General features: G+C 30.2%; 1 protein-coding gene across 1 annotated transcript in view; it reads right to left on the reverse strand.

Moving 5' to 3' along the window:
• The window catches only part of LOC131841074 (uncharacterized), a 35264-nt gene extending 22249 nt beyond the window's left edge, over nucleotides 1-13015 (reverse strand). The window contains exons 1-2 of the mRNA XM_059189310.1: nucleotides 12706-13015; nucleotides 2218-2409 (exon numbers count right to left, since the gene is read on the reverse strand). Coding sequence (XP_059045293.1) covers nucleotides 2218-2398 — 181 coding nt within the window. The 5' untranslated portion in view covers nucleotides 2399-2409; nucleotides 12706-13015. The remainder of the gene's footprint in view (nucleotides 1-2217; nucleotides 2410-12705) is intronic.

Genomic DNA, 13015 nt, shown 5'->3' on the forward strand with positions numbered 1-13015 from the left:
GTTAAATTACATTATACTCAAAATGTGGGAAAATTAATGTGATCCTATTCCGATGAATTAGTATTAAAGAGACCGGATAAGGTGATAAAGTTGAGTAACATTGTACACAAGATACAAATGGATACCAGATAAACCAACATCGTCGACGCCAAACAAATTATCTACATAGTAATTAATTACACAGTTTAGTGTCATGTTGACCGATTTCTGGCACCACTTCAGGTATCCAAAACACATAACTCGATGCATCTAGATGTGTGCATACAAACACTACATACGGTAATGAACATAAATAGAACTTGGGGCATTGATCCGAATACCACGTGATTGCAATTAAAAAGATGTATGTATAGCATGCTATTTCAGTAAATTGGCCGCTATCAGCTGAAGCTAGAAGAAATATTGTTGTCATATTTCATTAAATATTAATATAAGCTTATATTTAAAAATATTAGTTTTTTTATTAATAAATTAAAGAGTCTAATATTGTTTTTAAGTTACGTTTTATTAGAAAAAAATAGAATCTCCTGCAGTTTATGCAAAGCTCGATGAGCCGAAGAATATATTTATTTTTTAGATAACTGTGATAGTATTCAAAGTTCAATTTATAAAATATTAATTAAGTTTTCCATGAATAAATATGTTACATATAATGATTACATAAAGTTACTATTTATATCAATTCACATATATTCTACGCTTACTCTTTACAATTAATAAAATGTTTTGCTCAAAACAAAATGCATTGACAACAGTATCAAATGATACAAGCGAGAGCGAAATGCATCGATTTTTCAACAAGGCTACCACTCAACCGAAACACTTAAATGTAGTAGTAGGACGGTATTATACATAAAATGTTTGATATTAAAATATAATAACCACTCCAAATTATAAGTTATTATGTAAAACAAAAATTAAATTTGAGTGTAACTTCTACAAAACATCAAACATAGCCACGGCCAGCAAAATATAGATCTTAAATTTTTAAATATGGAGCGTCAATTTTAAGAATTAATTTTATCAAATGTAATATCATATATTCTTCAAGCTCTAGTACGAACAAAAACATATGTGATAATGTGATCAACTAACACATTTTGTTGGCTAAGCTAAAATCTGCCGATTGATCGAATGGAAACAGCTTAAACGAAGTAAGAAAAACACAAAAATACGCTGAAGGAAATATTATCTATAGTTCAGTACTTTATGTTCAAAGTTAAATAAAAATAAAAAAAAATAAAATAAAAGCAAAAAGAATATATTTCCGAAAAGTTCCCACGGAACCAAATATAGAATAGAAACTAAAATTTTATACGCAATTTTACTGAAAATGTGCTACAATCTTAATGTAGATTATATTTTCATTTTTGTAGCTAATGTGTTGACTTTGGCACCTGATCTAAGTTTCAATTTAAAAGAACAGTTTGTGTCACTAATGCCTAATTCGTGAATCAGAATAAAAATCAAAGTGATTATTATTAGTACTGTGCACAGTATCAGAATCATATATTAACTAAAACAATAAACATAATAGAAGTTTTCAAGAGACAATCTCAATCATTCAGCTTGCATTAATAGGAACGAAGGTCAAATCATATAACTACAAGTGCCGTTTGCATCACGTGAGCACTTTCAATAGTTTACTGTTTTTGAGAATGGAGTGGGATATAGTTATGAACTAGCAATAGTCAATTAAATCTAGCATACAATTAAAAAATAACTACGATACTAGTTCAAATTAAATTTGAGATAATTTCAAGAAGGTTTTATTCATTCTATTAACTTTTGTTACTAACAAAAATGAAGTATAGAATCTGGTTTCATCATATACTTGTCAGCAAACAAAATTAAAGAATCAAAGTTAGTTAGTTATTAAACAATAGTACCTATTACATTTTACAGGGATTGACTTTGTGAAAACTCGTCTGCGTAGATTAGCAGCTCAGCTTTTCCATCTTGCAAGCAGCTTACTTTGTAAAACGTGTTTCAGTTGAAGAATTAAAAGACAGGGTAATTACCGAAATGACTACGCATTATCGGCATCATGAGTATCATATGATGAATTGGTATCTATAGTACTGTTTCTGTATATTAGGCGACGATAACCACTTACCATTAGGTAGACGGCAGCTAGTTTGCCATGCCGTTAATAAAAACATACAAATAGAGTAAGTATATACATATCTTTATATGAAAATAAACAGTTAAACTTACCCTTTCCTCCTTCTATGTGAACCCATTTTTCAGTGCAAACCGCCGTTATCCACACAAATGTACATAGACCAACAAAAATTGTACAACCAAATAGGATGCGTCTTTCGATCACTAGAGCTTGCATCAATGGCCTTCTTTCAGCTCCCACTGAGGATGCTGTGGACATTTTGTCTGTCTCCATATTTGATGAATCTGCAATAAAAATAAAAATTAATATTATTAATTAGATTTTTCTGATCTGTAGATATAAACGTGATATTTATTTTGGTAGCTCCATAAATAGAATTGTTAATTCCTTCTTTTATCTTTAAATAGAAATGTTCTGATATAAATTCAAATAAACTTCAATTTAAACACTTTTGAATAGTGTTCTATTACAAAAGATTAAATGTAAGATATAAATAAATATAGATTTACATTTTTAAGTTAAATATATGTGAATACAAATGACTAAATATAAATATAGGTACTGTTGGTTAATTAAAACGTAGTAATAGATCAGAACGCACCTATCTCCAAGAGTCACACCCTTTTAGAAGTATGAGGAATGAGCGAACTATCATTGTGCTCGACCATATCTTAAGAATTCCAATGACCCAGTTCACCACGCCGCCACTAAGATGAACATACACATTTGTCCATCTTAGTGACTACTTATATACTATATTATTAAAAAATAATGATTTCAGTATTTACGCTGAGAATTGTTATTTGTTAAGAGATTTTTAGATACAGTAGTAATAAAAGTCCTAATCATAATAAAAATAAATGTAATAATAAATTATTGCACCGATGGAGGCGAAAAAATCACTGTTATCACGTTAATATGTCATTTGGATAGTAATTGATTAGGTGCTGGTTTATTGGCTAACCGATAAAACTGCTGCGTGATATGTAATAAAACCAATGATATGATCCTATTTCTTCATATGACTATTATTAAAGACGTTGAGATTCAGAATACCTACTCACACCCTTGCGTTATATATTCGATGAGATAATATAGTGTCCATAAAATTCCACTTAATAATCTTAAGTATAGTCACGCTTAAGGGTTCAATAGTTATAAATTTGTAAAATTTTGATAAATCTTTCATTGCTTCATATTCTTCTGCGTACCTCTATCTCACCTATTTCTGCTAACATATAGCTTGTTTTGTAAGCTGTATTTCACTTAAAAGGATATAGGATTTAGTAGTGAAATTATAATTTATGGTGCCATACATTTTTAGTCTTCTGGAATGGCAAACCATGAGGAGTATCTTGGGCGTCACGTGACTACGTAAAATCCATGGTGCTGTTTATGTATATAGTCGACAGTACAATAAATAATAACATTTTCACTATAATTACTAGGATATCCTATGTTTTACTAGTAGTGACGCCATGAGTCGTTTACGAGTCATGCTAATAGGTATGCCGTCGTTCCATTTTAATACCATACTAAAACTATATTCGCATATAATCACCGTTCTCCTTCATTTTCAATAGACTTGGAAAATAAAGCTCCGCATAGAAAGTGCTCTCAAATATGGTTGATTCGTTTTTTATTATGGACCTAGTATCGATCGTAGACGGAGAATGCACCGTATGGAAACGTATTTATGTATAGATGATAACAGCTCATGTAGCTCCATGTGTGTTCGTAATTATATCTGTTCTGTCATATATATTTGTCATATAATAAGAGAATTTGAATTGGATTTTTTAATATATACTATGTTTGTAAAATAATATAAAGTAGGTGTAAGGGCTGGTATTAGATTATTTTTCATACCCTAAGCGATAATGATGGTACATCACAAAAGTTTTTATATCGACATTTAAAAAAAATAGTATCGGACTTAAAAAGTAGGTTCTCATCAACCCCTATTTTTTAATACCGATATTTAAATTTAAATGACAAAACAACGTTTGTAGGACTAGCCAGTTCTTTTCTGTATTACTGTATATTCAGCTGATATTATAGAAATCAAATATCATTAACATCTTTCTTTTTTTATACAATTCAATTATGCAACTATTGAGCCGGGTTATTTTTATAGGGGGAGGCCTATGTCCAGCAGTGGACGTCTTCCGGGCTGCGATGATGATGATGAAGCCGTGTTATTCAACAGGTAGTCACTGCATATTAAACCACTAGTTATCACATAATGTAAGTCGGGATAATAAATCCCATAGCAATGTAAGTACTAACATAATTATTTTATAATATATAATTAATAGATTTTATTGCTACCTCAGCATTACGAAATTATCGCAGGTACAGGAAATTGAAAGGTGAATTAAAATATTTACGAATACGTAAATGTTTTCTAAATATAAGTATATCTGCTCAGTGTTCACCGACGCTCGGTCATGTTTATACTAACAAACGTTTTATATTATTCTTGTGTATTTTGAGCAAGAAAAAATAGAGAATTGGATCTCTCGACTTGTTAACTGGGGAGATTTACATTTGTCAAATATTCTGTCGAGGATTTCTGAGACAAAGTAAAATACATTTCAAATATAATAGTATTTTGTTTCGTAAACATTGTCATATTTTTAATATTTACTGGATGGGTTTACACATTATGCCACGGGATGTTTATCTTGACTATCTTTTTGAGATCTGCCGATAGCTCGATGCTGTCAGCTGTCAACAGCTATTATTATTCTATGGAAGTTACTATTTAAATTATTATTATTCTACGAAATGCCACTATGTACGTAAAAATAAACAGGAAATTTTTAATGTAAATCACGGCAAATAAGCTAACAGCAAATGAAGGTAAGTGATAACCGTCGTCTGTATGAACGGCTGAAGTATATGAGACTCAGACGACTTTCTCTTCCCCACACATACGACTAATTGTAGATTTTAAATTTTACTTGAAATTAAAGAAACATAACATTTTGAATTAGGAAAACCAATGTACCTAAATTTTATCTTTAAAACTAAAAAGTATTGGTGTCGTTACTACTACTTACTATTTCTACTTTAGTTATTTTTCTATCGAGGCTAAATAATCAAGGTAAATATCGTCCTATTTAAAGATAGTTTCGGTAAAGATATTTAAGGATAATTACTTTCGTGTTACCATTTCAATTAGTTAGCTAAGTAGATTAGGTTTGTTTGTTGAGATGGATCGTGATGGGGCGACAAGATGACTGGCGACAGCGGTTCGTCGACTAGGCGCCTATTTTAAGTGCCGGCCGTCTTCGGATGTTTAGATTAGTTTCTGAATTTCAATTATTGCAGTTATAAAAACTATTGTATGTGTAGTTCTGTAGTTGATATTGTTATTCGTAGTATTTGCTACAATAAAATTCATATTTCTGACGTCAAACAAAAACGCTATATTCATTCTGAAAGGTATAATATTTAGAGCAATACCAATCTGATACATAACATCTCACCTCAGGAGAGGGTAAGATGGAATAGAATAGATGTTTATTGATGGCTGTACATTTATACTGCAATGCAATCTGAACTAATTATAAATATATATTATAAAGGTGCCTTTGGTATCAGAATATACAAAAACATTTATTTAATATAATGGGGATATTTATATGTTTACAATGAACGGTTACTGTATAATGTCCACTAAATTTTATCGAGAGCAATATTTAATACTATAAAAAAAAAATTAAAACAAAGAAACAAAATAATACACTTATTTATATTTGGAATAACATACATCTTTTATACTTATAAAGTCATATTGTGTTGGGTTTAACAATCTCACTCCATTAAATAAATGCAATTAAACTCAGGTACATTTGCCAGTATAGAGACTTTATATACCTCTACATTGTTGCCTTTGTCTAACTTGGTTTAGTATGTAATGTGAAACAGCACACAACAAGAGCTTATAGCTGAAGCTACAGTTAAGTTTAGAACTGGTTAGGTTTCGATTTAAAAATAAAGAACGAAACGTTTATAAATTCAGTCGAGTAACGAATGAATACTCTCCGAGTATTCTTAGAACTCTTATCACGGTTACATGTATGACAATGTGATATTCGTGAAACTTTCTATGTATACTAATATCATGTAATGTGAAAAATAAAGATTAATACTAATAAAGAAATATATTATAATATTAACGTTGGATAATTCACACAGCGCCATTTATTCTTAAGCTTAGCAAAGCTAGTGTGTTTACTAGACAACTGATATAAATACTTAAATATTTTTTGTTTGTACTTAGAAATGGACATACCAAAACAAACAATTATATTCATAAATAGAAATGTTTGTACCGTGCGAGGAATCGAACCCTATTGGTTTCCATTCGGCCATAATAGGTGAGCTCAATATGTGCTAATTATATTAAATCTAAATTTTACTTCAACAAAAGTAAAGCCAATTTCCAATTTGTTGCTAAAAACATTTTCCGTAAAATTGAAATTTGAGATTTTAATCGGTTTTAAATAAACAATAATCAATGCAGATGGCTGGAATCGACCGGAACGTGCCAAAATATTTATCGACTGTATTATTGCACAGGCTGTTCCATTTACATAACTGACACTTAATTATTATATTTCCAGAAGATTTTACGATCATATCACAATCCCTGTGAGTCGTGCTTTGATAACTTCCTGTATATTATAGAATAAATCGTAATATGCATAAATTATATTTTATTGTTATTTTATCACACATAAACAGATAAATCAATTTATTAAAAAGTGAAATATATTCATATTGTGTGTTGTAAGGGCTCCTGTTATATAGGCTCAAATTTAAAATCAATAATTTAGAATTATATATTATCTTAAAATAAAAAATACAATTTATTATTTAATTTATAAGTCATCCCGTATCTCTTAACTATAATAATTAATTGGTTGAATTAATTAAATGGTGTACGAAAGTTAATTCAACTTTTAATGCCTGCGTACAACGATTGGGTCAACTAATGTACAAAACTGCATCACTGTTATAAAAAACACATTATTTGGTTTCATTAAGTTTTCTTCTCCATTAATTTTCTACTGCTACTAGAACTACATTACAAAACTGCAACTACATTGTAAAGATAACAGCAGAGTCAATGTAGGAAAACAATTCGATATTCTTTTATTTACTGGTACGGCAATTAGACAGTGCTTAAAATTGTATTCATAGCTTGTGTATATGTGTGTTGATGTATCTTACATAATTGAAATGCCAATCGGGCTGGCGTCGTCGCCTATATACCTGAACTGACTACAAAGGCGTTTCCATTACAGAGGACTAAGATGTCATGCCTCTTGCTATCCAATTCCCTTATGTAATCTGCACTTGAAACATAACTTATAAAGCAAGCTGCTTTACGGCTGCATTTTACCGTCTACCCCTAGCAAAAAAATAAAGAATTGGAAAATAAAATAATAGTCCTCTAAGGACTATTATTTAACTTCTCTTATAAGTTTTTTCGTTTTTAAGTTTTAAAGTCTATGTTTGTTTTAAAATAATGTATAAGTTGATCTGAATAATGGCTAGAATATAATATATATAAGTTTCAGTATGATACCATATGATACTTCGCCCGGATGCAGTCTGCTGACACTGCCGACAAACATCAAATTTGCTGTATAATAATATTAATTAACAGGCAATCCCAATCTCCAACCTTTTTTCTTCATTAAACTTTGGCACGAGGTTCAAATAATATCGCAGACGGAATAGCTATCTGTTGCTTTTATCTCCAAGTTTACTCAAATAACACTTCATAATGCAGACCAATAGTTCGAATGTGTCGTCAATACAATGAAATTTTTGTCTCGAGTAGAGATATACGTAGTCCATTTAATACTACTTCAGTTCCAGAGAAAGTGCAAATTCCATCGTATACAGAATACTGCAAAATTATATTTAATTTTATACCCATTTATTTCTCTTAATAAAATCGACCCAAAATTATTCTTGCATTATTTATATATGTATTACTTTCTATTTAATGTGCTTTTTACTATCTAACCTTATACTTTAGCGTACACTGTATGCATCTATATAATTTACGTTCTAGGTATACGTACTGGTAGTAATCTGTTTTGTATACTAATAAATAAATATATGGTCGCAGGTAGTTTTTCTAAAGTTGTCTGCGTAGATATCTCGGTCTCATCTATTTCAGCCGCCAATAGATTGTTTTATAAGATGTGTTTCCATTTAAAGGCGAGATAAGTAATTGACATTACAGGATATGGTTGCATGACATATTAATCCTCAGGAATGGGACCATGGGCGTTACGTGATAACATGATGACGTGGTGGTGGTAGTTTACCATTCGTTATATAAAGAATATCACTCTATATAATTTAGGATACATCAGATAATGAAAGAATTTCTCAAACAAGTTCAGTGATTCTAATTCATTTTTCTCATAATAATATCTTCTCTGTCTTTTTATAATAATAGTACAGACTATGCTATCTACAAATAGATTCTTTTGTCTCTGTCTAGACAACTTGGGTTATCAATTTTCATTACGTAAACCATCAGCTTTTAAGACATTCACCATGTGATAAAATAATCGGGTCAGTAAATAATAGTTATATGTATAGTATATATAATGGAACATTAGTTACTTATTGTAAAAGAAACAAGAACTATTTTTTGGGAGCTGTATATACATTATAAATTGCAATTGCAAAATATCCAAATGCATAATACAATTTGCATTACATTGCGTTCGAATATTCTATTGATATAGTATTAGTGGAATCATGAATACGTATTTCTAATACCATGGAAATAAAACCTAAAACGTGATGTAATATAGTTATAACTGTAGAACTGCTGATCGCTATTCCTATCGTTTGTGGTGTGAGCCTAACCGAAACAAGTCAAATTACACTCGAGTCAATCAGTCAAAACTGAGTAATGAAATTTCAAACTAATGGACTTATGAATTTCGTTTGATTTTATAGAGTTGTAGCCGGGCACTGTCACCCTAACATATTATGGACTAATGCCAAATCAACGTAGGTAGGTACTGAAATGTGTGATAGCGTAACGCTACATTAGTCACACTGTTTACTGTCGTGACATTTTAACTACTGCTAAACGCATGTTTGTGAATAATACGTTTAAAACTTTTATAGTTAATATTATTTTAAATAGTACAAAATATATAGTATCCCAAAAATATTATAAATGTGTGATTTTTAAAGTGTTTTTAGGATTCCGTTAGTTTAGACGGCTAGCTGGCATACTTTTATTTTGAATATTTTTATTTGAGGGTTTACATAAATATTATTGTCTTTACTACTGTTCTGCGTATATATATTGATCTTCCACCTTTCTGTTATCACTATTGTCAGCTGCATCAACTCCATACCTACACACAGTGATACAGTCCCATACAAATAGATTTGTTAAACTCGCTTAAACGGTTGAACGGATTTGAATAATATTTAGCTATGATGGGTTAGATTAGCGTTATTGTTGATTTTAATACTTTTGGTTCTTGCAGGACAATCTTAATGAAATCAATCTTTCTAATTACTTTAAAAAAGATATTTTTTCCGATTTATGATTTCAAAAGTTTCACCTTAATGTACTATAATATGCTAATAGCATTAAGCACGCCTATTGTACAATACAATAAAGTTTAAATAAATAATATAATAGACGAAACATTAGAGTTTTTTTACTACTTTATAAATTTTCCTGATTGTAGTTACATTATCTTAAAGAATCATCGGCTGTATATATTTCATTTACGTACTACTTTCTACACAGTAATTACATAAGCAATTTACAATATCTTGTTACAATATTAAAGTGCAAAAAACTTATACTTAAAAAAAATCTTGTTAACTAAATGTTAATGATCCACTTGCACGAACGGCGCATGCATGCTGTGAGGTATAAAAGGATAAAGTATGCGCCGTTACCGTTAGCACATGCGAATGCACCATATTATTATCATCTATTGAAAAAAACTTTAGAGTAGAGTGTACCATAAGCGAAAACATAATTATTACGAATCCACATAAACATCTGACCCTCGCATAAAAAAATCAATTAGGTATGTCATCAAAATTGTTACGCCTGTTGTTGTTGTACAATGTACAAATTTTACTAATATTGAAACAGATGATATGCAGTAGCAATTGATACTAGTTTTACTATCGTTATCTATATTCCCCTCTTAGGTTTTACAGATACGATACCATGATGATATGAACAAGCTTTTACGAATACACAATATTTATATCTATTTACTAATTTACGAGATTTCATTGCGTGGTAATTTCAATCAACCATTTCTTTAATAAATAACTATTACAAACGCCATAACGAATTAGATTATTAGAAAATGAGATTTGAATATTGAAATAATTCAGAAAACATACAAAATGGCTTCAATGTGTGGTACAACGTGTTGTAGTAGTAACGAAATTTCTAAAAATATTTGTACATATACCATGTGCGCTGTAGCACGGTGCGGGTGACAGTTTCATTATCGTTTCGTTACTGAAACTGTCATCCGTTCACTCTTAAAAGTTGCCGCGATTTACAAATTATGGCTTAGTATTTCAGCTGTATCACATTCGTAATATATTAAATCATTAATAATTATATTAACTTAAATGTAGCAATTGTTAAATATAACAGTCACCTGTAATAGTAATTGTCACCCGCACCATGCTACAGCGCACACAGTATAGTTTCTTATCAATTATGATAATATCAAAATTTTAATGTACCATACAAAGTTGTAACCACTTCCTTTAAAATGTAATAAGCTTAACTATAGGAAATAAGTCTTACAAATTATATCTGCTTTTTTATTAACATACGAAACTATAAATTTGGGTTAACGCATTTAACATAATAAATAACAATCATTACTAATATAGCTTGAAGAAACAATAACTCATGAGAAAAAAACTAGGTTGAAACCCCATAAAGGTAGAAACAGTGTATTAAGATCCCCCATTAGATGTAGAGACGACACAAAATGTATCGCGAGGAGTTAACAGATGTCCAGAATCGTTTCTGTCATCTTAATGAGACTAGCGTATTTTATATCTACTAGCATCATTTCCTTCAGTTATATCGATATATTTCCCATATTCTGATATGTGAGAAAATATTGTTAAAAAAATTTAACTCTAAGTACCAATAATCATCAATAGCCTTAGGGTTGAAATTTAATTGAAGAATGTTTACAATATCCTTTATTAGCAGGAAGTGAGAGGCTTTATTGTTTTAATAGAAAACAGAGTTGATCTCACAAAGCACGGAATATCTAAGCAAATACTAAAGGGATCCATTGTCAAGTTACTCATTGTGTAAACAATTTAGAACCTAAATCCACAATCTTGTTTCTGTTTTATACCCTTTGTAAGAACTTTGATTGTCGGTGTAATTTACAGCTATATTTACGGATGAAGCATCTTACAAGTAAGCAATCAGATTCAATTTACATAAATTTGTTATACAACAATAGCAGCATAATTAATAATAAAACTTTTCTGATTTCTATTGCGTCCTTCATAGTATATGAGGGGCGCAATGAAAATTGAAGCAGTTTTCATCAAAGCAAAACTTTCCAATATTCTCTCAAAAAAGCAAGGTGAGAAACCGATAGTTGTTATAAAAATACAAATTATGCAGACGAGTTATCAATTTAGTATAAAGTTCAAAATTTATTTTTGATTTCCACTTAATTTTTTGGTGAATCTGGTTCATTTTAATGAGTACCCCTTTCTTTTGGAGTAGTCTTTTATGTTTAATCCCGTACTATGTAAAATTAAATACTATAGATATTATTTTAGCGTTAAAGTAGGCAAGGAGAATGTATAAGAAATTCCGCTTACGCTGATTTCACCTGTATAATGTAATAGATAGATAGACAAGTAGTTTAAAATGACAATGTTAGTGATATTACAATTAACTGTCATTGTAACTTCATCCAATAAATAAATGTCACTTTGAGAGATATAAAATTTATAAAAATGACGACGAAAATAAACTGGCATTATGATAATACTGAAAAAAACAATACAGAATACGAAGATTCAAGTTCGAGCTAAATCTGTATTTCAGCTATTTCTAAACAAATATTTTGTAATGCGCTACAAATATAAATCAGTTTGTCTCTTAAAATATTTCAAGATCATGCATTAAAACATCGTAGGCAAGGTTGTCTTTTCATTGAATTTTAGTTATCACCATAACAGTTCTACTCCATGTGGTTCTATAAATAGACAACTAGTACGTCTGAATTGTTTTTATCTTTCAAAGTTGTTTTCAACGACTATTTTAAAATTTCTTTTTATGCATATTACAACACAATCTCTCTAAAAAGTCAACAAGAAATTGCGTGTTGAAACTTTGAGTTTTAAATATTTAAAAACAAATACTTTTAATAATATTAAGATATTGTATTAAAATTTTATGAGAAAGTTTATTGTGTATTCTATAATTCAGTACAGAATATAGAGCTCATAATACGAATGAAATCTGTTAATGTCGTGACAAAATGTAAACTGACCTGTTGATAGTCGTAGCACTGCCAGATCCCGGGCATCAGCCAGTTGCTATCATGAATATTTAACGACTTCGGGCATTTTTCATGTCGATTATGTTAATAGCACGAGACACTGATTTACATGATCATTATTTTATTGTCACCAAATAAACACAAGAGTAAGGAAATGTGTTCGCAAAATTTATATTATATGTACGCGGTATTTCATGCGAATTATTAGTACGCGCGTATTCGATGCGGCGAGTCGCTGTACTAACGTAACGGGAGGGAACTTTCGGAGCTAGCAGTCTGTTGGTCGACAACTTCCCGACTG

Source organism: Achroia grisella, unplaced genomic scaffold (genome assembly GCF_030625045.1).
Source record: "Achroia grisella isolate CSIRO2021 unplaced genomic scaffold, CSIRO_AGI_Agris_v1 utg1573, whole genome shotgun sequence".
Classification (NCBI taxonomy): domain Eukaryota; kingdom Metazoa; phylum Arthropoda; class Insecta; order Lepidoptera; family Pyralidae; genus Achroia; species Achroia grisella.